General features: G+C 44.7%; 2 protein-coding genes across 3 annotated transcripts in view; both read left to right on the forward strand.

The window, feature by feature from the left end:
- The first annotated feature begins 2,128 nt into the window (after window positions 1-2,128).
- On the forward strand, window positions 2,129-5,946 carry LOC310804370 (glutamine synthetase-like). Its single transcript, XM_083669578.1, has 7 exons — window positions 2,129-2,140; window positions 2,897-3,100; window positions 3,484-3,645; window positions 3,858-4,004; window positions 4,486-4,613; window positions 4,844-5,043; window positions 5,228-5,946. Exons 2-7 carry the CDS (start codon window positions 2,932-2,934, stop codon window positions 5,574-5,576), a joined length of 1,155 nt encoding a protein of 384 aa, XP_083525704.1. The 5' UTR covers window positions 2,129-2,140; window positions 2,897-2,931; the 3' UTR covers window positions 5,577-5,946.
- A 2,262-nt stretch (window positions 5,947-8,208) lies between these two features.
- The window catches only part of arrdc1b (arrestin domain containing 1b), a 29,547-nt gene continuing 10,255 nt past the window's right edge, over window positions 8,209-27,500 (forward strand). The window contains exons 1-2 of one of the 2 annotated variants that reach the window (XM_083670667.1): window positions 8,209-8,388; window positions 23,578-23,688. In XM_083670667.1, coding sequence (XP_083526793.1) covers window positions 8,271-8,388; window positions 23,578-23,688 — 229 coding nt within the window. In that variant the 5' untranslated portion in view covers window positions 8,209-8,270. The remainder of the gene's footprint in view (window positions 8,389-23,577; window positions 23,689-27,500) is intronic. The other variant, XM_083670668.1, reaches the window with a different exon arrangement.

The raw sequence follows: 27,500 nt of genomic DNA on the forward strand, positions 1-27,500 counted from the left end.
ATGTTATTATTGCATCTCTCCTCCTCAGTGCCCGAGTTTGCCAGGGCACCTGGCGGGTGAGCAGCCAGCCCACCCGGACAGAGAGAGGACGAGACTGGAGGAAGAGTGGACGCATTGTCAGAAAGGCCTGAGATGATGAAGGGAGACGATCACTTGTTGAACAAAAGTTCAGAAGACATGCAGCACAAACACTCTGTAAGCTGTTGGACTGAAAGACCACCTCTTCAACTTGCCAATGAGGCATTTACATGCTTTTGAACAGCTTGATCTGCTGTTACAGGCTAAAATACATGTCTGGCTGGTCTGATCTGTGACCGAGCAAAACATTGCCCTTGGGGACTTGGTCTCTGAGTAGAGACTGACTCTAACCTATACTCTTCCCTTACAACATGAGGACATGTGGAAGACGTGGAAGTGTGGAAATGTGATTGGTGTATTAGTTTTGGTTGTTTGTTTATGTATTTGCTTATCAATCTACATCTGTATTGTACCTGTATTTTCTTATCTGTAGTGGGCTATCCTATCATGTTATGTGATATAGTGCATCGGATTTTACTCTAAGCAAGATGAGAAAGCATATTCGTTTGGACAAGTCCAGCTGGTTTCTAGCCCTTCAAGAGACGTGTGTACCAGATGATGCCTCCGGAAGAAAACAAGAATGTCACTCATTTTCCAGTGCGTGTTTAATGACAGGGAGAAATTGAAGAATGTTGCATGTCAAGTTTTTTTTTTTTTTTTTTAACAATTGCCCCAGCACTCATCAAGGCTGGCGCCGCCAAAATCCATCTACAGTGGTAGGTATGTAAAATAAAATAAAAACTTAAAAGATGACTAAAGTTAATCCATGGTTTAATTCAGTGCCTCTCCTCCTCCCACTATGACTGAATGTTATTATTTGACTATGCCGAAGAGAGGTAGTCATTCTCTGCCTCCTGTATCGTACAGCTCTGTCAGAATCAGAATCAGAATCAGAATCAGAATCAGAATCAGAATTCTTTTATTCGGCCAAGTATATTTGCACATACAGGAAATTGACTTGGTGAGATTGGTGCATGGACATAAAAAAACAAACAGCAAATATTGACAAGAAATTTACAAAATAGCAAAGTATTAACAAAATAGCAGTAACAAATTTACAAATTTACAAAAAAGAGCAGAGGAGAGGAGACATCTTGTCAGCGTATGGGCAGCAAAACATCAACATACTCATGTATGTATACCCACCACCTCCTGTGGCCAGTCTCCCAAGACCAGTATAATGATGAGCCCTCCTGAGTCTCAGGGCAGCCAGCCCAGTGGAAAGTAGGCACATAAGGACCCATCCACATCCCCACTGGCCTCCAATCTCTAATTGTGTGTTCCTGTGCACTGAGCTGCAAGACTTGGCTCAGCACAGCAAACAGTTCTGTCAGCAGATGGCCTGCCTTCTATGGCATAGGACAGGTGGGTGTTTATGTTCATTTCTGCTGGAGAGGAAGCTTTCGACTGCCTCAGTTGTACTGGTATGAATGTCAATGTTTGTAAACCTGAAGTGGTTATGTGCACCATTGAATGGGGGTTGCATATTCATATAAAGAGGAAAAACTTAATTCTCAAGTAATGACTGTGTTGTTTAATGTTTGCACATACAATATGAATAGTGTTGGGGAGTAGTTCCACTACATGCAGTTCAACTATCAGTTCAACTGCATTTTGCAGCAGCTTGGTGGTAGTTACACTAAATTCAAATCCTAGTAATGTTGCGTAGTTCATTAAGTAAAGTAAAAGTAAGTAGTTCATAAAAGTAAGTAGTTCATTACTTTTTTTTCACTACAAACGTGGAAACGTGGAATACAAACGTAAGAATTTGAACTATTGTCCAGCCCTCGAACCAAACCCTAACCCTAATATTTCCTGTTCCTGTCATTCCGGTCTCCCAACTGCCAATCTGGTCCAAGGTTATCATCTGATCAGGTGTCTATAATGAGAATGTGTGACTCTGTGAGATCGAGACCAGAAATATTTACTGATGTCTCAGTAAATGCCGATGACCTGAGACAGAAATAAGGAGGGACCCAGGCAATATAAGGAGGGACCCAGGCGAGTACAGCTTCAGTGGAGACAGCTCATCTCACCTTATCTCATCCCTGTTGCACAGTAAGTTGTGATTCTTTTACTGTTGGAAATTATTTCTATTGGGTTGTCAAGCTAGTGTGTGCTGTGTTGCTCAAAGTTCAATGCACTTTGCTTATATTTTGTGTTTAATTTTTCTATAAGACATTTATAATACTATAGATAAGACATAGAAAGAAAGAGACCCATACAGTGCATAGGGGAAAACTACAGATTATATTGACCAATGTTTGTCAGTGTTTATGTGAGGAACACGTTCTGCCATTTTTACATTCCTCTCCAATCCATGTCAAATGAAACCAATGTTTATTTATCATATGCACAGGATACAGATATAAATGCTACAATCAAATGATTGTAACAAGCTAAACAGCTCTAGAAGCTAGGGCTATCAGTTCAAAAGTCTGGAGGGAGAAATTGTCTCTTGAAGCTGTTTGTCAGTGTGATGTACTGTACCATCTTCCCCACCCTCTGTAGAGCCCTGCATTCCAGGCTGGTGCAGCTGCCGTTCCAGGCGGTGTCTATATAACACAGCATAAAGTTGACCTCTTCAACTTTTTCTTTATGACGCAATTCTCTTTGTTTATTAATTGATACATATATTTCCCCCTGCGTTATTGGTTGAGACACAGAACCACAAGCAGAACAAATATACAGCACAAAACAATGTCTCAAGCTAAACTTCCTCAGTACAAGACACGATCTGTCATAAACAACCGAAGCGTTTCCACACTGTCTGGATGGGCTCTATGGTCTTTACTTCTCTCTGTCTGGTTGCCCTCAGGTGCTCCTCTCTGAGTGTCAAGTGTCCAGTCAGCTATGGCCTCTGTGTCAGTCAGCTCTCGTCTGAACAAGTCCGTGCGCCAGCATTACCTGTCCCTCCCCCAGGGCGATGTCTGTCAAGTGACTTACATCTGGATCGATGGGTCTGGGGAGGGGATGAGGAACAAGACTCGAACCCTGGACCGGGAGCCGCAGGCACTGGAGGGTAACAGCTTAATATATAATATAATTATATAATAATATAATATATGCCATTACATTGCAGTGAGTGCATACATTTTTCAGTATATATGTCAGTTTATTGTACTTTAGCTGTGTGAACGAGTTATAATGCATGGTCAAAATACCACAGTGTCATTATATACGCAACAAAAAAAGGCAATGTCTGTAGAACTCAAAGACTATACCTGTTTGGCTCACTGTTAAGAGGCCAAGAGGTCACTGTTTTTGGCCAACTAAATCCAAAACTCATTAACTTCAGCACTATCTAGGTGCAATATACTCAATGGTGGCATTGCTATTGTCACACGTATGGAATCCAGTATATCCGTGCTGGTAACCAGTCAGTGTGCTTGAAACCATTGGCAGATATTCCGGAGTGGAATTTCGATGGCTCCAGCACCTTCCAGGCCGAGGGTTCCAACAGCGATATGTACCTGATCCCAGTGTGCATGTTCAGGGACCCCTTCACCCTTGACCCCAACAAACTGGTCCTGTGTGAAGTGCTGAAATACAACCGCTTGCCTGCAGGTATACATTTTTGACACACCCATTTTGTAAACATTTTTGACACACAAACAAGAGATTGTTTTTCCTGTAGCTGTGAAAAAACAAACAAAAAAAACCCACAAAATAATATCGTAACTCGTCTTGCAGCCTCTACTCAACTGGGTGTGGTGTCAGTCAAACTGAAACTAAAAGTGAAACTACACTAATACTACAGTATGTTCCTTCTGGCACAGAGAGTAACCTGCGCTCAGGCTGTAGGAAGGTGATGGAGAAGGTGAAGGAGCACTGCATCTGGTTTGGGCTGGAGCAGGAGTACACCCTCCTAGGGACAGACGGACACCCATACGGCTGGCCCGCAAATGGATTCCCAGGATGCCAGGGTGAGTGACCAGTGATGCCAGGTTACCTTCAGTGCAGTTCAATTCAGGCCAAAAACCTGGGATGGGAACGTCAAATAACACTAAACAAAACAATGTTTTATATGCCAATCAATCAAGTTATTTGCCGAAACAACACACATGCACAACCCCCACGGGAAGAACAGAGCTCTTGGCTTTGGACACAGGGTCAGCCATCTTCAGCACCCCTGGAGCAGTTAGCCTTGCTCAAGGGCACAACGGCAGTGGTAGGCACCTTAGAAATGACGCCAGCAACCCTCCAGATATATAAGTTCTCTAACCTCTAGGCTACCTGCCGCCCCCAGATTCGAACTGGGGTTGCTGCGGCCACAACACAGAGTACTAACCACTATAAGACCACGGCGAGCTACCAGAGAACTATACATCTGGTATAATAGGCTTTTTAAAAGGTCCCTTTAACTCCCCCTTTTCTCTCTGTTTTCTTCATCTCTGTCACTCTCAGGCCCATACTACTGTGGGGTGGGTTCAGACAACACCTATGGCAGGGATATCATGGAGTGCCACTACAAGTCATGCCTCTACGCCGGGGTCAAAATCTGTGGCACTAACGCTGAGGTCATGCCCTCTCAGGTAACCTTTGAACTTTTGCCACAATGCAGTGTAATCCCATCAGCTGCTTTTCTCTTTTTTTCAACTCAAAATCAGCCTATATATGATTTGATCCTGTAGCTATCAGCAATATGAGAAAACAGTCTAACACTCCTCTCCATCTCTTTCACACTGACCTCTTTTCACCATCTCTTTCATCTCTTTGTCCTCATTCTCTCCATCCGCTTGCTCTTTTCCCTCCCTCTTCTCAGTGGGAGTTCCAGGTGGGCCCATGCGAGGGGATAGACATGGGGGACCACCTGTGGGTGGCACGCTTCCTGCTGCACCGTGTGTGTGAGGACTTTGGGGTCGTCGCGACTCTGGACCCAAAGCCCATGAAGGGCAACTGGAACGGGGCCGGCTGCCATACCAACGTCAGCACCAAGGAGATGAGAGCCGAGGGAGGGATGCAGTGAGTACACACACAGATGTTTACATTGATGATCTTCGACTTATACATCATGAAACACAAATATTAACACGTAGTCAAGCATATACACCCATACTGTGATATAGACACATATGGTACAGTGTTGCGTACACATGCTTTCACATGCACAGCCTTTTGTCAATAGTCCTCTCTCCCCTGCTGACAGGCACATTGAGCAGGCCATCGAGAAGCTGAGCAAGAGGCACGCCGAACACATCCGCGTGTACGACCCGCGCGGAGGCCAGGACAATTCTAGGCGTCTCACGGGCTTCCATGAGACAGCCAACATCCACGACTTCTCCTTCGGCGTGGCCAATCGCGGGGCTAGCATCCGCATCCCGCGCCAGGTGAGCCAGGACGGGCGCGGCTACTTTGAGGACCGCCGCCCCTCGGCTAACTGTGACCCCTACGCTGTGACAAAAGCCATCGCAAGCACCTGCCTGGTGGAGGAGGAGGAGGAGGAGGAGGAGGAAGAAGAGGAGAGTGCACATGAGAGAGTGCAACAGAGAGGCTGATGGTGAATTGACATCCATATTGTTCATCGATGTGTGTTGTACCTCCTTGAAAAGGAACCTTTAGTTGGTAGAATTAGACCATCAGGGGCTACATTATTTTACGCTACAGTTGTGTGATTGTGTGGTTATGTATTGTATCCTTTGTAACTTTGACCAGGTTAACCATGTTAATCTCACATACCTGTATGTATCACTGTTGTTTTGAGTTAATGCTGAGAAACTATACATTCTCCGATATACCTCTGTTTATGTTATTTCCCTCCAACTATCATATATTATTGTACCCATGCTCTTACAAATGGTTTTGGTTTTGAGTTAACTGGCTTGTTCTCTTGTATGTAAAGAGATCATGTAGATTCTGTTCAAATAAAGTCTCTACTCTATCAATTGGTTGTTTTGTTTCAAACAAATAGATATTACTTGATTGAGGAGAATTACGTAATTCTGTATTTATTAATAGAATTGTTTTCTTTCCTTCAGATTAATGCTTATCTGATTGTTTATCATTTAGCCTGGTTTGTCAACTATGAGCTGAATAACATCTATTGTGACATGTATACATTTTCTATTCTTTTATGGTGATATGATTATTCTGTAAGAATGTATCAGTTTGTGTGCAGGGGTGGGGAAATTAAATATAGAATTGCTAAGGAGTGCATGTGATGTGGGTGTTATGTTAAATAGCCACTAGGTGGAGACATGATTCAGGTTTTGATTGTCATCCCTCATCATCCCTGACATGAATGACAACAATCTGGATGTCTTTTACTGTAACATCCTCATGCCAAGCCTACTGATTTCATAAACTCTCTCAGAGGATCACTGGGAATTTGTTGTAGTCAGTCAACTTTATTTTACCTCACAACAACCACTCAAATAAGACTGTTATGATGCAATTAGGTTTACTAATTCACACCCAACACATCACAAGTAGATATTAAGGATGAGGTGTTATAGGGATGTTTTGTATTCACTTTTCCATATTGAGTCTATTAAGTTGAACATTATGCAATGCCATATTAGTGAAAATTACTCAGAACAAATTCAGTAATGGAAGTTGTTTGATTACCCAAAAAAATATAACTTAATTTTAGCTAATACAGTAGAAGATATGCATGAATTTACACCCAAGCAAAATGCCGAAACTCATCCTCTAACATGCTGCCTCAAAATTGAATACTTATTCAGACAGGATCAGAGCCATTTCCATGGATACTAGCAGTAACTTGGCAACAACCGCGTCTGTCTGTTGTCATGGGAGCATTTGCCTCGTAACATGTGTTGTCCTCTGCTTTTTCAGTGGGTAGTAACAGCCAGTCATCGTCTCTAGTGTGTGTGTGTGTGTGTGTGTGTGTGTGTGTGTGTGTGTGTGTGTGTGTGTGTGTGTGTGTGTGTGTTGTCTGTTTGTAGTGAGAGAGAGAGAGAGAGAAACAGATTCTCTATTACAGTGAAGGTAAATAAGGAAACTCAACTTAATTATGCAGTACCAGATCCTCATTTAGGAACTCAAGAGCCACTTGTGCAATAGCTTGTGATCTCACTCTCCAGGACCCTTCAATTATGTTTTCTCCACAAGCTAAGTTATACAGTAAATGTCACATTTCTCTCTTCAGACACTTAATTGAATCTGGGCTACACAAGGCAATCCTTTCTGAGTGGGAAGAATTGCTGGCGCAGATGCTGGAGATGGGGAGTGCTCTACTACTGCTTTGTGTCCTGGGGGGAGGCATGTGTGTGGGGCTGAGGGGTTTGTGGATGAGGATGTAGAGGAGTAACTAATGGGGTAACATCCCATCCCAGTGTTTAATGTCTCCTTCCAGTATCTTGGGGGGGGGGGGGTTAGAGGCCTGTGTCAATGGTTAGAGGCCTGTGATGAGGGCATGTTGAAGCAGGCTGTTTGAGCTCACCTTTTCTGTCTTTCTCTGGAAGTCTTTTCAAATACCTTGCAGAAATGACATACGCTTATGGAAGACCCATGATTGTGATTTTATACCTGAATTATGGTAACCATTCCAAACACAGGCATTGTGTTGAAATAATTGAATTACTTCCAGTTCATTGTAATGCTGTAGCAAAATGGGCAATAGAGGGGAGCAAAGCTGTGAGTACTGTCATCACTACTGTTCAGGCAGACTTTTAATGTATAGGGCTATGTTATTTAATGTATATGTTATGGATGTTCTGTGACTGTCCTCCTAAACAAATGTAATGTATTCTTCTTCTTCTTCTTCTTCTTCTTCTTCTTCTTCTTCTTCTTCTTCTTCTTCTTATTATTATTATTATTATTATTATTATTATTATTATTATTAGTAGTAGTAGTAGTAGTGTTACTACACTGTACAAGACCTACTACTACAGTGTTGGGTGCAAGGGAGGGGTTCATTGAAACGCATCAACATGGCCCCAATACATAATCCCAACTGTAAAAAAAACAAAAGAAAACATACACACACATCCCATCGTCAGTATGACTGAAAGGAGAGATCTCACTGTATCAAATCAGTATCACAGTGTATTCTCAATGAATCGAATATTTTTGTAATGACGTCACTGCCCCTGAAAACCGGGTGGAGCGCGTGCAGCAGGTGAGAGAGACCGCGCCGCTTTCACTGGCGGTAGATCGTCGCCTCGCGCACTAACCGCTTTTTTTTTGTTGTAAGAAAAGAAGAGAAGAGTAGCGGACAAAGCGGAGTCATGGGCAAGCTTCAGGAATTCGATATTACTTTCACCAACAACAAAGTGGTCTACAGTCCTGGCGAATCTATAAGTGGAACGGTGAAAATCACAAGCGGTACCTCTCTGCAATACAAAGGTAAGCTCCGGTATTTTTCGGGAAATTGGCCACTGGCACAACCAATGAAGCATAGGGATCATAGGGTTCGATTTCGGTGGAAGAACGGGTGCGCTACAAGGAAATTAACTTTTCCTCTCTTGAAACGGCTGAAAAATAAACAAAAACGTCCTCGCTGCTGTATTATATATATTATTTTTTAACAAGGGCAATCCCATATTGCCAAGGTTTTCTTTTTTCATTTTCCAACACCATTGAGTTGTTGAACATGCATTGCGCATTGGTGCTGGGACTGGGGAGTGGACGTGCAATGCTTTACATTGACAGTACATGATTTCAGCTGTTTTCTAGTCTTGGTAACTGCAGTAAGCACACGCGTTAGACCCACATCCTGTATAAGACATCCTGTTTATTTCCATAATATTACTATTACTCAGCTTCCACAATTCCATGTCTTGCCTACTGTATAGTGCTGTTAGTACTGTTCTGGCACTGTTCTGGATGTACAATCCAACAGGTGTGGCACTGCACATTTTGAAAACTCACCAATAAGTTATTGTGTTTGATCTGGTCTACTGTTATTGAAACAAATAGATAATTGTAATTGTTTGCACAGACAGGCTGTTTTGAGTGACAGCCTTCTGGCCTTTAAATAGCTTGTGAGGAACAAAGTAGGTTGGGTAAGTAAGGTGGTGGAGGGTAGCTTGTAGGGTTTCCATGGAGGTTCACAAAGAATCCATTGTTTGTGTTGTGTGAGGAGGTGATCTTAGTAGGGATTCCTGTCAGATAATAGGGGAATGCAATCAGGCCCAAGCCATACACAACTCTCACATAAAGCACACTCACTCACTCTGTGTAAATGGAGAACCTGAAGGAATGGTCTTCTTTATTCAGACAGGTAATGCATCCTCGACTCTTTCAAAGGCTACCACACATTAGCATGAACAGTATAGACCTGATGTGCTGTATGCACTGGCACTTCCAGGTTTGTGAGGTTGTAGTCTAGTCTCATCCAAAAGCCTTGCTTAGTGAGCTCGCCAGAACCAATGATATAATAATAATTTAGGCAATATTATTTTGGACGTTCTGCTCTCTGAGATGTGGTTACTAGAAATGCCAACCCTTCTCAGAATCCCTATTGCTGTTGTCAGTCTGACTAAGCACAGATCCACTCCCTTGCAAAGCACTTTGCCAGCAGCATCCGTCCACAAGCTTCCTGCTCTCAACTCCTCTTGCTTAGCTGGTCACATGCCCAAATGTATCCGATCCAAAATCAGATTCATATCTTTTCTAAACATCATCCTCGTCGCGTGTTGTGAAGACTGAATACAAAGTCTTTCGACATTTATTGTCCGGCCTTATCTTATCCACATCAAGCAAATCACTCCTCAAGCATTGTCTCAGCCTGTCTGACACACCATTGTTATGTCTGGTCGTCTCTGACTATTGGCGGGTTAATTACTCTCCCTTGTTTGTAGACCTTCAACAGATGGTGTTACGAGGGAGGTCAGGTATGTTGCTCTGATGTGGTACACTGGGAGGTCCTGTTGGTCCTGTCTCTGCACTTGACACCATGCACTCATCAGCCTCTAGGCAGTTGTCCCCCATGCTGACTGGTGTAACACATGAATAACAGGCTTGCTCAGTAGACTCTGACGTTGTGGTGGGGATGGTGTGTGTGTGTGTGGGGGGTGTATCATCAGATTAGCACCCTTGTGGCAGCGAGTGGTTGAGGAACACCCAAGCGTAAAGAAGATTCTTTGTTGCTTCAGGGAGCCATTTCTTTTTAGGTCGAAATCACTTTATCATTATGTTTAAGGAATACGCTCACAGCAGTAGACCTTTAGACTTCCTCTACATGAGACCAGACCATGTGACTTTCCAGGTTAATATATGTTGGTCCCATTTCAGTTAGGAAATAGATGACATCATCCTGTGGAGTAAATGCCTTGGCTACAGTACGTGATCGATGACATCATCCTTGTAATGGCTGGCTTATGTGATTGATGACCTCATGCATCGAATGCTTTGGCTCTAAGTGGGATCAATGGTAAACCTTTAAACATGCCCTGACTTTGACCTGAGATGTCTTTCTTTCTTAAGAGGATGGGGTGGGAAAATGCAAAAATATTGACTCCTCCAGAGAGAGAGGAGGGAAGATTGGGTGAAATGATCTTACTCTTTGCTGCCACACATTCAGTCAGCCTTGCCTGTCATCCCATTTAGTCTGTATGGGGTCCTCAGAGATAATAAGATGTTTGACAGTTATAACTCAGTCATTGTGCTCAATATGTCTTTGCCTCAAGCAAGGCCTGAGTTCTTTTGAGGAACTTTGTTATACAGTACAAGAACCAAAATCAATTTATAGTCTTTTTGAAAATGGACACACCATACAGTAAGTTCCTTATATTTCACCACAGGACCGCTTGTTTTAGTCAAGGACAGATCAAGAACTGGTCATTTTAGTGACGTCAAAGTGGTGTGTCTTTCTTTAGACAAATGTGTGTTTCTTGACCTAGAGTACATACATACTATCCATTACATGGGATTCTTCATCATGTGAACTTTATGAATTTGTAACAGCCTGTAGCAGCCGCTTGTTTACATTGTGGTCTGAGTGAGGTGTATACAGTTACACTGTATTATGCTGCAATACATAGAGTGGCCAGCACAGAGGCGTCTGCAGACCCTGTGATGATTGGTGTAGAGCGGGACCTAGGATGGCAAGGGATATTCACTGCCCTACTGTATTATTAATGAACACCATTAGTCTGTATTTCTATTGATTAGATAGCTAAGAAAGACAAACATCAAAGAAGATTCACAAAGGCAAACTATGCATAAGCACATAGGTCTATACTAAATGAGTAGTAGCCTTCATGTATTATCAAAAACATGTTTGTTTCTTGTTGTTCAGACAATGAGGAGATGCCATATGTCTTTTATTTACTATTGAATAGCCAAGGCGTTCAGTTTTGTGGTTTAAAAAAAGAGAGTTCATTGAGAGGCAGGGGAACCCTCAGAGTCAATAATAAGACTGTGACCTTCCCTTTATAGATCTGAGGTGGCGCTGAGACCCAGCGTGCCTGTTCTATTGACGGTACTGCTCTGTGGGCTCCTGTTGACTCCTTCTCTGGGCAGAAGACCTCGGCGTTTAGAAGACATGTAATACAGTAAAGTAACACCACTGTATTGACACTGCTGGCTTCAACAGAAAACAGGTTATTGGAGGTCTGTGGATAGTATTCACCATTGACTCTCTCTCTGTAAATGTGGATTTGAGCCTGCTATGAGAAGTTAGGGTATTAGGGTTAGTGGTTCTGGTAAAAGAGTACCGTAGCTACGGGTGGGCATAGGTGGGCCTGGGTGGGCCTGGGTGGGCCTGGGCCTGACTAACCACTGAAACCGGAGCTTGTTGACTGTGTTACCTATCAAAAACATTAGAACATGTAATGTAATTAGAACAGTAATGGAAGGGTTGTTGTAGTCAATGTATTGCAATAAGTTTCCTCGTAGAGCCTGTCCATAATTATACATATTCATTTGTATTCACATATCATTTGTCAAAAATGTGATACCCCGCAACATTCCTAATGCCCTCTGCCGGCTCTTTGTGATGTACAGTACAGATGTTGCGTTGGCTGTGTTGTCTAGGCTATGCGCTCGTCATAAACATATGTATGTATATGTGCGTTTTAGAGTGTATGTTTAAGTTGATTGGTTTAAGTGCTTCAGTTCTGGCCCGCCCAAATGTTCACCCAGTAATTCCTGGCTACACTACAGTTGCAAAGGTGGAGATACTCAAACACTGTCACACCAACATGCTCAGTAGTGATGGAGGCATTCATCACATGATTCATCACACAACAAAGGTGAGGCTGGTGTGTTCTCACAAAATAGGAAGTTGACAGTTTCATTTCAAGGGAACTCTTGTTCTGGCAAGGACCTGCTGCAACAATAGATAACAACAATAAAACCACAAAGGAACGCTTTTTGTACAACACTGATTGGAGTGGATGTATGTTGTTGTTAGGTCCTGTTGTGCCTTTCTCTTGAAACGGCAACTGTAAGGCCAGTGAGGCTGACTGGGCCAGAGCAGAACCAAAACAAAACAACAAGGTGTGGAAATTAGACACAGGCCTTTTAGGCCTGTTGGTTTGTGGCGAGACGATAATGGATCTTGGCAGAGCTTGTAGCCAACAGGAACACAAACATTTACTGTAAACCGATAGTCATTAGTCGTAACAGGAGCCACCTTACCTTCATGTAAACAACACTCAGGATACTTTACCTTGCCGGTCATGTCCTTCTGAAATGCCTGATTGGCTTGTTTCCGTTTGCTACACAGTGCAAGGCAAGGCACTCAAAAGTCTTTCAATAATGTCATACGGATTGTGTGAAGTTGAATTATCACTTTAAGCTTTTCTGGTTTCATCCCCTCATGAAGGGTGGTCTGTTTGCTAACTGGCGTCACCTAGGCAAACCTTGATGGCTCTCCCCCACTCTAACAGGCTATCACTCCCTGGCCCTGCATTCCCAAGTTGTAAACTGCAGTGAGTAACAGAGAAAGACTTCTCTCATCACAGGTTTACCCTGATCCATCTTGTCTAGACTGAGAGGTTGGAGTAAATCATGATATCATAGCCCTGAAAGGGGGTGTGTTTGTGTGTGTGTGTGTGTGTGTGTGTGTGTGTGTGTGTGTGTGTGTGTGTGTGTGTGTGTGTGTGTTTCAGAGCCAGAAATTCAGAAATTGGAAGGCCCAAGCCTTGCTTTGTCTCAGACTAGAATTTGAATTTCTCACCAAGGTTCAGATAAAGTTTCACAGAATAATGCATTCAAGAAATAGTTTCTCATTCTAATTGTAAGATTGGAGATAAGAACATATCCCTAGAAGTGTAATTTGTGACTGTCAGATGTTCATTAGTAATAGTCAGTTTGGTCGATCTAATTCTGTCTTTAATTATCAGTCATTAAAAATGGTCTACATCTCTCATATATTTAATTATTATTCATTTGTCACATTTAGTATTCATAACTATTCATAGCTCTACCAGTCTGCCCTTCTCCTAGTTTCAAATGTGGAATAGAGAGATCCTATACAAATAATCAGTGTCACTGTTCCACTGCTTGGGCTAACCCTAACCAGAACCATTGGGGCAGCTCACTACCAGCACCTGCCACCTCTCCCCTGGATGAACCTAACCCTAACCATAACCCTAACCCTAACCATAACCCTGCCACCTCTCTCCTGGATGAACCTAACCCTAACCCTAACCCTAACCCTAACCATAACCCTGCCACCTCTCTCCTGGATGAACCTAACCCTAACCCTAACCCTAACCCTAACCCTGCCACCTCTCTCCTGGATGAACCTAACCCTAACCCTAACCCTAACCCTAACCATAACCCTGCCACCTCTCTCCTGGATGAACCTAACCCTAACCCTAACCCTAACCCTGCCACCTCTCCCCTCGATTAACTTTCTCTGACCTCTGTCACAACAACACTCCCATTGACTTTTGCTCTAACAGACACCCTCGCTTGATTGGATCTGAGACACACCTCATTCTTGCCTTTTCTTCTCTTGCCCCCTCCCTCCCTCTCTTCCTCTTTCGACATACACCCAGTTCCCTTGCTTGTCATATTTCATAGCTCATCCACATGCTCAGACCCATAAATGTACAATTTCTAATATATGGTTCTGCACGTGGTGACACTGGAGTGGAGACATGCAGGAGGAACATATGGTGTGTGTGTGTGTGTGTGTGTATGTGTGTGTGTGTGTGTGTGTGTGTGTGTTCATGCAGCCATTCCCATGCACACTGGCTGCTGGTGGGTCTGTTGGTGCATGTGGTGGCAGTGATGCTTTACATAAAAAAGTATTTGTGTGTGTGTGTGTGTGTGTGTGTGTGTGTGTGTGTGTGTGCGTGTCACTGGAGTGGAATCATGCTGGAGGGACAAATGTTGTATCTCAATATCTTCTACTCCTTGATCTGTACTGATCTGAATAGACTGGACAGGTGGAAGCAATACAGCCGAAGCTCTCATTGGACTACCTTTGACCTGATCCTTTTTTTCCCAGATCAATACAGATGATAGGAGGAAGTCTTAATAATACCATAGACAAACTGACTCAGATGTTTATAGCTAGAAAACAGTAGATTCCTGGGTGTGAGGTGATGAATCACTGTCTGACACATTGTGAAAGAGAAGAAATATCAGCTTCCTGCATGGAGATAAACATGGAGTTTGTATGGTTACAAACTAGTTTCCAGTTATGTCGTGTTCTTATCAGTTGAACATTATGTGATGTGCTCAATGTCCCATGTGTTGTCCAAGGGTTTGCCCATATTAGATGATAGTAGATCATGACAGTCGGACTTAGTCTCATAGTGACACCTCATAATAGCAGAACAAAATGGTTGGTGTTTATTGATGTTTTGCTTACATGCACTGTCATGCCTACAAATAGGCTTTTAATTAATGTAATTCTAATTCATATCCCTTTCCATACTGCATGAAAGCATAAAACCACAGACTAGAGAGTGAAGTGTGTAAGTTGCATTAGCTTTTAAGCCAAAGTTCGACCATGTTTCCTTCCTCTGATTCACAAACCGTTTATTAGATGTGAGTGATCGTCTTCAAAGGCCAAGGTTCAGGCTGGGGTAGAACTGGGGACAGGCAGGGTCCTTGTAGACAGAGGGGGTGGGGTAGGAGGAGAGGTGGTGTTGGGGAGATGGGGAGCTGGAAACTGCTCTGGAATGTCACACATTCCACAGTACACACACACGCATACACACACACACACACCCCCCCCCCCCACACACACACACGCACACACACACACACACACACACACACACACACACACACACACACACACACAACAGCATCACTGTCTGCTACTGGACACTTGTAAAATAGGAGGTTTGATGGATATCAACTGAGGACACAAATTAAACACACTGCACACTGAATAACCTCTATCGTGTGTGTGTGTGTGTGCGTGCATGCGTGTGTGCGCGCGCGCGCGTGTGTGTGTGTGTGCATGCGTGTGTGTGTGTGTGTGTGTAATGATGAGAGGAGGGTTACCTCTCTGTTTCCCCTCCTCCACCTGAGATAGCCTCTGTTCCCAGGTGTCCTCTCTCACCCTGCCCCCCCCCCCTCCTCCTCCCTAAACAAAGAGTCCTCTGGCCAGATTCTTTCTCCATCTCCCTCTAGTTACCGCTCACAACCATTTCACAGTTTATGCTACTCATATTCTGTTTTAAGCCTAAGGCCCATTGATTTGGTTACAAATGTCCAAAACAAAGATGAGAATGTTTCTTTCTCTTTTTGACCCATTTTTATATTGTGTTGTGTATCTATTCAATGCTGGTACTATTCAATGCCGCGTTTCAGGTCAAATAGAAACATTGTGTTCAAAAATTCAGAACAAAATTACCTGAATTGACCTGGTTACTCCCTATGCTTAAGTACCTCCTGCATAAACTGCTCAGTATATTTTGATGAATGCTCTGAAGGAGCTCAAGATTATCTTTTCAAGTGAAAAGTTGCTGTGCATATTGCTGTGCACAGAATATTGCTGTGCATAGAATTCACAGATTTCAAAAAATTCCCATCTAATCCTTCCTCACGTAATCAGCAGAGTAGGTAGTCCGACATTTTAGCGTCTATAATTATGATTGCTCATCAGATTTTTTCACTAAATAGCACTTTTATAATCATAATCCTTTGTACAGTGCCTATATGGGCAATTTCAGATAATCCTAATTGCTAAATCCTTACAACATAAAGAGAATTTATAGATCAAAAGGGGACATGGTGTGTATTTTAATGGCCGCTTTGACACTGAGAATGGATGTGTGATGAAAAGTGAAGAGAAGGCAGGAGATCTGAAGGTCACCGGCGGGCTGAAGCCCCGTCACGCTGTGGCTTATCTGGATGTACACAATCAAAGCAGATGTCCCCTTATTGGAGCACAGATAAATCCCTCTCTAACACGAGGCAGCTAGGGCTTAGGCCACAGAGATAGAGCTGTTGTACATCTGTGCCTTAGGCCTACCTCTGGCGGCTCTTCTTGAAAATCTGCTCTCAAGAACGGTTGGAGAAAAAATGGTAAGATAAGAACTGTTGGCTACAGCAAGAACCGGGTTCTTCACGTGACTTCTGTTCGATCAAGCCTTGCTGGCTACAGTATTCCTCGGACCTGTGAGGAACACAGGCTATTTTGGAATGACCACAGTACAAGATGGCCGTTGCAATGGATCTATTCCAGCCTAATAGACCTAATCCCCTTCACACTCTACGGTACCATAAAGAGAAGACAGAAGAGGAGGCAGAAGTTGCTGACTCCACAGTTTCTGGGAGCTACGTGGCTTGTGATGGCAGTGGGGAGATGACATCATCTGTCGGCTAGACTGTGGCTTAGACAGAGGATGTGTGGCAGGGGAATACTGTATGAGGAGGGGAAGTCCAGTAATACAGACTCTATTGTGTGTCTGTCCCGCACCTGAGGATGTAAGACTGGACAAAAGAGGAAGACGATGCTGGGTGCCCATAATGACTACGCATAAGCAGCCCTCTATGTGGGTATGACTGGTCGTGAAGTGAATACTCTCTCTCTCTCTCTCTCTCTCTCTCACACACGCATTATGTCTCTCTCCATCCCTCTCTCTCTCTCTATCTATCTGTCTCTTTCTCTGTCATTTTCACTCTATCTCTCTCTCAGTCTCTCTGTCCCTCCATCTCCTCCTTTTTCCTCCTGACTCCTGACTGGTCATTACGGCAGTGGCTGTATATCTCTTACCATTAAATATATATCTGTTACCATTAAAGGCTCGTATGGGCTAACAACCATAGTGTTGCTGGTGGTCTTCTGCTGGTGCTGCTGGCCTGCTGCTGCTTGGCAGGGGAGAGTAAGCTGAGATCAGGGGAAGCATGAGCACAGACAGCATGCGGCCCTCCTCAGGTCATGAGGACTGGCTGGAGCTGGGCCTAATTTGAGGGAATGTTTGGGTTCTGGGTGGCGTGGTAATGTGTAAACAGCATGCGGAGTGAAAACTACAACGCTGCAGCATTATGTAACGTCCCTTAGGCTAAGCCTCTTATACACACACACACACACACACACACGCACACGCACACGCACACACACGTACATGCAGATGACGCACAAAAAACAAACACTTCATGCAAACACAAGATTTTCACTACACCAGACAAGATGCACAAACCAGCTGGTATGCAAACTACACTATCACTTTCAACCATCTGTTCGTTTTAAGTTTTGATTGAAAGTAACCTGCATGAACATTACGTGAGTGCCTCTCTTTTACTTGATTGATTGATTTGTAAAGAAATGGCATCTGCGTTTTGTTTAGTCACTCTATTTCACCAGGTGTAAAGCTAAACCATGTACAGTAAATGAACAATGATCAACGCTTCCCTGCTCCACTTGCTTTTCACACCGGTCCTAATCCTGGAGTCGTTGCAGGGGTGTCCCATCTCAGGCGCTGAAGAGAAACCTCCCCAGGCCCTGGTGGGACGTTGGCTGAACTATTGCAACAGCTCCTGCTCTGTCCTGTCTGTACAGGATTCACTTACAGCCATTTCAAACAGATGATTAGATCAGCTGTCTCCGTGCTCTTTGGGCATCACCGAGAGACAGTGGAAGGGAGAGGGAAGGAAAGAATGGAGAGAATGGAGAGAAAGAGAGAGAGAGAGAGAGGGAGGGAGAGAGAGAGAGAGAGAGAGAGAGATGGGGAAAGTGAGAGGCTCTCTAATTGTTTTCAGCGCTTTAAGATTTAATGAGGATAGTGAGCGTAGCATTGGATTACTGGAGTGTCTGGATGTGTTGAGAATGAGTGAGCCCTGCAGCTGCTAAAAGGCCTTGTGTTAAAGCTGTATTCACTCAGGCTTTCATTGATGTTGTGCCATGAGGTGATACGTACTGTGCATACAAACATGAAAGGCAGTCAGGTGGACATATCTCAGACCAGGGAGTATCCATGATTCATCAGCTCGCCTGAAGCGTTTTTCACTCTGAGGTGTTGGGGTTTGTTGGGGTCTGTTGGTGTGTGTATGGGCGGTGTGCAAGTGGCTTCACAGTGTGAGCACAGCGAACACCTCACTGCAGTTTGGGAGAATCAAGGGAAGTCAATTTGGGTTAGTCACAGTGACTTGGCATCTTGAGAATGTCCACCCTTTTTATCTAAGGGTGCTTTATCTTGACACTTGTCTTTTTGTCGGGGTGTGTGTGGGTGTGTGTGGGTGTGTGGGTGTGTGTGGGTGTGTGTGTGTGTGTGGGTGTGTGGGTGTGTGTTTTGGTGATTTACTGTAAGCGCACCCTTAAGAATATTCATGGAATGTTCCTCATGGCCTCTCAACAGATTCACCAGACCTTCCTAATCTCCTCATTAATACTCCTGACCCAGTTGTGATGAAACCCCAGTGGATGGAGAGACACAATTCTCCCGTTGTCTGACGAACTCTCCCTGCTCCTTGTTTTGGCTGTGGGATAAAGGGCTACCTCTGTCTCTATTGTTCTCTTAAAGGCCAGACCTTAAACAAACACACTGTAGTCCTTCTGTGTTCAGGCCGATCAGCTGAAACCTTACTCAGGGTGCCTGTAAACAAGGAAATATCGCTATCAGCTCAAAGTTAGCTACCCACTGCTCTGCCAGGTCATCCGGCTTGGCCCACACGCTTACTCGATGTTGCCATGCAGTGATGTCACAGGGGTCATGTTCTAAATGAATGGCTTCATCCCAAGGCTCTGATTGGTTACACAGCCAGGCCAGGGCAACCCTCTGTTACCAGGGAGGTTTTTTCCCCATTGAAGATATTTGTACTGCCCTCATATAACACACACATGTAACAACATGTAACAATTAACTATTACCATAACCAAAGAGACACAAACATAAGAATTAACTATTACCATAACCACAGAGACACGTGATTAAAGATGAACTATTACCATAACCAAAGGTTTGAACAGATTTGATCATTCTACAGTGCTTAGATTCCACTGGAATCCAGACACCTGGCAAACACTACTGTAAGAATGAGGAATTAGCTCCTGTGGAAGTGTGGCCTGGAAGCAATTCCTGTACAGCAGAGGGTGGAGGAGAAGAAAAAAACAAAACAAAAAACAACAACATCCAAACAACAAGTTCAAAGCTCCTGACAAGACCGAACGAAGCAGTCAGTCATGGTAAAAACATGAATGTCTGTAAAGGAGTCCAGCCCCGGCGCATGAGGGCTGGTGTGGCCTAAGCTGTCTGATCCGTAATGGAATCAGCTGTAATAAACTGAGCCGGCGTCATCCACGCCTACGGCCATGTCTCCCCGACACGCTTATGGAATCGCGGAGGCCTGAAGAGAGGACTTGGAAAGACTCCAGAGAACTGCTGACAATACTGTCACTGAGTCAGAGCGTGCTTTCGTGCTGTAATGCATTCTTCTGATTGTTCATCAGGCTTGTTGAGGCCCCAGACATTGTAAATACTTAATGTGTATTCTGGTGAGAGATGGCTCAGGGCTACTACTACAACTACTACACACACACACACACACACACACGCACACACACGCACACACACACACACACACACACACACACACACACACACACAGGCCTACTAGGTGTGATCCTTGGCTGTAGGTGTGTGTTGGTGTGGGCGTGTCGTTTGGTGGACATGCTGCCACTCGTTGTAACAAAGGGTGTAATATGATGTCACCTGTGCCACGTAGCAAATAGCTGCCTTATCAATGTGTTACAGTGGCCCGCTCTTTCAATGCAAGTTAGTGTGAGAGTTTAGAATGTAGGTTAGACAAGTTAGTGTGAGAGGTTAGAATGTATAAAAGGCCTACATATAGTCCACTCCTACTTACTGATTAGGAGAGGAGGAGGATGATGATGATGATGATGATGATGATGATGGTGATGATGTTGCTTAATTGATTACCTTTGAAAGATCCGGAGCTAGCCTAAATCAATCCCAGTTTGCTTGGTGTCTTTACAGCGATGATTTGATTATCCACATTGTGCGCTGCTCTCTGCTGCTCCGTCTGTGCAGAGTTCTCTTGGCCCATCAGACATCACACACACGCACACGCACGCACACGCACACACACACACACACGCACACACACACACACACACACACACACACACAGACACACACACATGGGTCCATCTGGTTCCATGTGGGACAGAAGAGGCTGGTCCATCATTCAGCTGCAGCCGCCCAGGTTCTCTGCCAACCTTCTCTAACGAGCGGGCTATTCACTATTCAACCCCAAAAGCTGCCAGTCTGGAGGTGGCGTTATGAACAGATTACCCCCGTTCCCTGCCCTTCCTTAAGGGGTTTCCCTCAACAAAGAACTGTACATACTTCCGTGTTACTGCTGCTGTTAGTTATGGCACTGTACTGCTTGTGTGTGTGTGTGTGTGTGTGTGTGTGTGTGTGTGTGTGTGTGTGTGTGTGTGTGTGTGTGTGTGTGTGTGTGTGTGTGTGTACTCATATTCAATTCTCCCCTTCCTCTCACTGGTGTGTTGATATGAGATGGGAGGTGGGGGATGAGGAGAGGGCACCATGCTGGTCTCCGCTGGTCTCCACATGAATGGGGCAGATGGCCTGAATAACAGATTGCGTGGTTTATTTAATGCCCACTTAAATGGGCGTTAGTCTGCGAGGCTGAAGGGCACCGCTCTATTTTATGCTGGTGTTTTTTGTTATTGTTTTCCCCCTCACCCACCCTGTGTGCCAACGGACAGGCTCTGCCCAGTAGAGGGTAGCCATCTGCCACTTGCCACGTGTGTGTGTGTGGGCATGCGTGCGTGCGTGTGTGTGTGTGTGTGTGTGTGTGTGTGTGTGTGTGTGTGTGTGTGTGTGTGTGTGTGTGTGCGTGGTGTCAACAGAGGGCCCTGCATTGGCATTAGCAAGTGATTGGTCATTCAGAGTCCATGAGAGCACAGTGTCATATGCCACCACTTCCGATCCCTGCAACGATTCCACTTCACAGTGTTATCCTTTGCTTCTGTGCGCCATTGTGTTCCTGTTCACTCTGAGATTAAACATTTAAAGAGATGTAAAATCACCTTGTCTTCACTGTTTCACCCCTGTTATATATGTATTCTCTGACACTGTTGTGGTTGACTGTGGCTTCAGGTTCACTTTTGAGAGTCTGTCTTAGAGGCACAGACAGAATGTCAATTAGGTACAAGTTAGGACTCGAGAACACCTGACAGTCTCCAAGCAGAGGCATCAGCCTCCCCTATCTCTCTCTCTTCATCTCTCTCTTTCTCTCTCTCTCTCTCTCTCTCTCTCTCTCTCTTTCTTTCTTTCTCTCTCTCTCTCTATCTCTCTCTGTCTCTTTATATTTATCTCTATCCCCCCCCCCCTCTCTCTCTCTCTTTGTCTTTCTCTATCTCTCCCTCTCTCGTCCTCTCTCTCGCCCTCCCTCCCACCACGATAGTTCCAGGTCATGAGGGAACATGACACGATGGGAATCCAGCAGGGTTCTATCAGACAGGAGGAACGTGACCTCGTGTGAACATGGTGTTCCATTGCCCACATATCAAAAGGCTTTCACTTCCTCCTCAGAGAGCAAGGGCGAGACAGAGAGAGAGCGAGAGAGATATAGCTGGAGATAGAGGGAGAGATGGGCAGAGACAGAGACAGCAGTTGGCTTGCGCTTTGGTGCTATTTGGTGGATTCGGCTTTGTAAAATCCCCAGGCTTACACAAACCTGTTGCATAATCATCTCATCACTCAAAACACGGCTGTATGCTGTGCAGGCTGATTGATTTATCAAACTGTAGAGGAGAAATAATTCATTTTTACATTTCATTTCAAGGGTAGCTGATGTTTTAAGTTGAACTTGTTAACTAAATGGTCTAAGTCAGTGTTGGCTGCACTGGTTGGGTTTGTTTCATGATGATATTTGCAAAAAACACCATTGTGTCTCCTCTGTTTAACCCCCTCCCCCAGTCAGTCCCCACCTCCATCTGTTGATGACCACACAATCAAGGGTCTGTTTGGTTAAAGTATTTACCACAGAATTGATTTAAGAGAACACAGACCCTCTTGCGGAGCAGCAGTAACCCATAATGACCAAAGTAAGGTTTTATGCTTCATGAGGGGCTGTGCCTCGACTTAGTCATTATGTGGTCTGTGTTTTGATTCTCCAACGGCGTAGAACACAAAGGACGTCTAACCACGTGCAGTAGATGCTCTACGCGTGTCATGTGTCACATGGTTTCTTTCAGTTTGCGGTGTCTGCGTGTCACTCTCAGATCCCCGTGCGCACCACAAACCCCCTCCTCTCTGATTCAGTCCCAGCGTAAGGGGGGGGGGGGGGGGGGGGCTTACCACATCACAACACACCAGATTAGTAGTGCCTGCATGTCGGCTAGGCTAGGCTACATCATGAAACATGATCAAATCTCCCTGGCGCTGTAGGTCGCGTCTTGGCTGACCTTTATAGAACATGACTCAATCACCTAGAGTAGACGGCCCATCTACAATTTTGACACACATATATACAACCTCAATCCTATGGCTCTTGGCTCAGAGAACCTTGTTGTCCCATTGGGAAAAGCGACACTCATTGAATGTACATTCTTCAAAGAAACAGGCTCTACCTAGAACCAGAAAGGGTTCTTCTTCAGCTTGTCCCCGTTGGAGAACCCTTTGTGTTTCTAGGCAAAACCATTGGTTTTTTTGAGAGTCTACCTACAGTCGATGAGCAGTGTCTTTGTGGTTCCTGATGGGACAGCAAGGCTCTCTCGGCCCATAGCCATGGGACCCCTGCATTAGCGTCTCAGTAACACTAATCGATAGTCATTGAACAGGTGAGCGGCGAGGCTAATCCACGGTGCGATTCAGATCCCTCCAAAAAAAGCTACGACTGAATGTCCGCTGTTGCTATTTTTACACAGGGAGCCGGCGGTGTTTATTTGAGAAGGTCTAATGTTGAACAAATGGCTACCAATTGAAAACAACAGCATCATTTACCTAGAAACTATACTTTTTTTTTAAATTCTGTTTTTCGTGTCCTGATAAGGACACTAAAGTGTTTCAGATGAATAAACCGAACAAAGGAACAATGCAACGACCTTGAATGATGGAACCTGTCATAGAGTAACATTTTGGATGACTGGATACATTGGGTTGACTCTCTGTTCTCTTCCCTTTCCAGCCATCAAGGTGAACTGCCTGGGCTCATGTGGCGTCTCCAACAAAATGAACGACACGTCGTGGACACTGGAGGAGCAATACTTCAGCAGCACACTGTCTATAGCTGACAAAGGTGAGGAGGAGGACGACGGAAGCCTATTTTGGGGATTAGGTGTCAGATACTCTTCCTGGTTGATAGTCTATCGACTGTGGTGGCAGCCCCAGTTCATTCCCCATTGAACCGTGACATTGTGTGCTGTGCGTGATAATGCAGATTTCTTCAGCGCCGTATGGTTTCTGTCCTCAAGAGCTGTAGTTCTTATATCTTTTGAAATTTATTTCTGTGATCATTTAGGGGGTTTTCTTGCAGCCCTTGTGGCATAAGATGTAAACAGCTGCAATCAGCTGCAATAATAGTTCCCTGCAGGGATGTTCCAGCGCTAAATGTTCTGACTGCCCTCTCCACTGTGGAACGTGGCTGTGCCTTACAATTACTGATAAAGTGGATGGATGTGGTCCAGGGAGGTGGCCATTTTGTTCTCTCTCTCTCTCTCTCTCTCTCTCTCTCTCTCTCTTTCCCTCAGTCACCCCTCCCTCTCTCTCTCTCTCTCTCTCTCTCCCTGTCTCTATCTCAATCTCTCAGTCACCCCCCACCACTCTCTCTCTCTCTCTCTCTCCCTCAGTCACCACCCGCCACTCTCTCTCTCTCTCTCTCTCTCTCTCTCTCCCTCAGTCACCCCCCCACTCTCTCTCTCTCTCTCTCTCTCTCCCTCAGTCAGCCCCCCCACTCTCTCTCTCTCTCTCTCTCTCTCTCTCTCTCTCTCTCTCTTCATCAGTCACCCCCCCTCTCTCTCTCTCTCTCCCTCCCTCAGTCACCCCCCCTCTCTCTCTCTCTCTCTCTCCCTCAGTCACCCCCCCCCCACTCGCGCTCTCTCTCTCTCTCTCTCTCTCTCTTCATCAGTCACCCCCCCCCCCTCTCTCTCTGTGGTGCCCTGGCCTTGCTTACAGGGTTGAAGCTCATCAGAAATGGAAGTGTGTGTGTGTGTGTGTGTGTGTGTGTGTGTGTGTGTGTGTGTGTGTGTGCGTGTGTGTGTGCGTGTGTGTGTGTGCGTGTGTGTGTGTGTGTGTGTACACCCTGCACACGTGCGTGTGTGTCTGCGTGCGTGCGTGTGGTCCATAGCTTAACATGAGATCCATGACGCGTGTCTGAAACCTGTTGAGAATGCAGATTTCAGTAGAAGTCATTAAGCTCAGACAGGCCTGGTGGTGCTGTGCTGCGAAGCGTGTCGTCCATGCCTGTGAACCCACCACCATGCTGCTGTTTAATGTTTCACCTCAGCTCTCACACCCCGAGGCCTGGTGCTACTACACACCACTGGGGGGTGATAGCTCAGAGCACTCTGTCTGACAACCCTCTCTCTAGTCCCCTGAGAGAGCCATGTAGTCACTATATTTGGTCCGGTTCAAAAACGTAATGCTTCAAGGGGAGGCTGGCGGAGGCAGAAATCGGAGGACGGGCTTGTTGTAGTGCATGGAATGGAATTAGGAATGGTATACCATTCCTTATTCCATTCCACATGTGTTTGACACCAATCCCTATTCCATTCCATGCATTACAATGAGCCCGTCCTACGATTTGTGCCTCCACCAGTCACCCGACTTAGGCAGCTGAACCACAGAGGCACAGGGAAATGTGCTTCATGTTTGTGTTCAGTGTGAATTTGTGCGGTCGTGTGTGGCTTGTATGTGTGAAAGAGAGTGTGGGATTGAAACTGTCAAACTGTGTAGGAAGCTGTAGCGAACCCTAGTGAACTAGTGCACACACTGTTTTACACACTATCCTTCTTTCTTTTCAATTTGTTTATCATACCATGTTTTATTGAAGCTGATGTGATCATATGTTGTAAAATGCAAATAGAAATCTTGTCCGATTTGAATGGCAATGTTTACTACTTCTCTGATAAGCTCATGGAAAATATTTGCCGCTGTGTCAGAGCCTGTGAATGCAGCACCATCATTGTCTCTGAAACGGCACTAAAGATCAAATGATCGCTAAACAACTTGACATTTCATCTCTCAGTCAACATTAGTTCCCCTCTCATGACCACTTGCGCTGAATGTTTCCCTGGTTTTGGTTGGTAGTTTTGCGTCAATCCGTTGGTTTAGTGAGGGGAAATTTCATTAGATGAACTTGAATGTGTTCGCCGCTCACAATTACAATCGAGACGCTTGATTAAATCTTTTTGATGAAATTTCCAGTATGTGAAATCGGGAGTATTTTTAGATCACAGAACAAACAACGGGAGAGCATGTTGTATTAGAGAACTGAAACCAGAGCTGGAATCATAGCTCTGACTGTTGCAGCATACTAATATCCGCAAACATGCACACACACACTCTCACACAGACATACACACGCACACACACTCTCACACAGACATACACACGCACACACACTCTCACACTAACATACAGTGGTAGTAATTACACACTGTTTTTAACATGCAGCAGCAGACCTGTTAAAAGTCTCCGTAAGGTTGATTTGTGATTTGTACCATTATTTTAGTAGAATCCCAGTATGTGCCGCTAATCTAACATACTGTGCCACCATGTCCGTCACCCAACAGTTCAATTGCATTCAAATTATTTTCGGGTAGTACCATTTATACAGTAGGCGAGAGTAATCACACACACACACACACACACACACACACACACACACACACACACATAGGCCAGACGTACTCCAAAACCGGAGGGTCATAAATAATTCATGTCACATCCTCCTCTCATCTCCCATTTATCTGTAGGTTTTTTTCATATCCTATTCTACTCTAACAATGGGCAGCACTGCCTGGGGGGCTGTGTGTGTGTGTGTGTGTGTGTGTGTGTGTGTGTGTGTGTGTGTGTGTGTGTGTGAGACGCAGGGACAGTGGGACAGGGGGAGTGTCAGAGACCCAGAGAGGACACCCTGGGTCACTGTACTGTACGTGGCTGACTGATAATGTGGTATGTCACACACAGCCACATGTCCATGAAGATACGGGAGTAAACGTCCCCTTCCGTGTCCTGTTGCTTTTGTCCTTGTTTATTGACCCTCGAGGAAGAGGGATCTCCTGCAGTCTGCCCTTGAATGAACATCTCTGTGTGTGTTTGTGTGTCTTTGTGTGTGTGGCTGTGTGTGTCTGGGTGTGTGTGTGTGTGTGTGTGTGTGTGTGTGTGTGTGTGTGTGTGTGTGTGTGTGGCTGTGTGTGTGTGTGTGGCTGTGTGTGTGGCTGTATGTGTGTGGCTGTGTGTGTGTGTGTGTGTGTGTGTGTGTGTGTGTGTGTGTGTGTGTGTGGCTGTGGCTGTGGCTGTGGCAAGCTATCAGTGTCATCTTTAGCCCATCCAATGCCAAGCCTACTAAGAGGTGGCCTTGAAACAGTTGCATTCCTTTATTCAAGTGCATCAACTATTCTCTATGTACACAACCCCCTCCCGGGGCTGGAAGAGTACTTGACAACCAGCTCATGCATTTTCAGTTCTAGTAGCGTTTACAAATTCACAAATTCTTTATTGTTGGATTTGTTTTGTATTCTTGGCAACTGACTTTGGAGTAACTTTGGAGTGAGGATGAGGAAAGTTGAGATAAAACTTCAAAAGGAATATCAAGACGCTGCTCTGTAGCGCATTCTGGTGTGCGTAATGCATTATACAAAGCATAAAGGCCTAGCTCTACAATCTCACAACGCTGGAGAAGCTCTCACCTACAGCTCCTTTGAAACGAGGCCCTATTGTAATAGAATAGAATAGAATTTTATTATCTGTTACCATTATTTGTACTATCCATGTACTATTAGCATGTACATAGCATGTACTATTGTTTTATTTTTCTATTTCACTATTGGTCTGTTTTGCTTGGGTTTTACTTGAAAGGTGTTTTAATTATCTATTACCATTGTTTGT

The sequence above is a fragment of the Argentina silus genome, assembly GCF_951799395.1.
Source record: "Argentina silus genome assembly, chromosome: 5".
Lineage (NCBI taxonomy): Eukaryota > Metazoa > Chordata > Actinopteri > Argentiniformes > Argentinidae > Argentina > Argentina silus.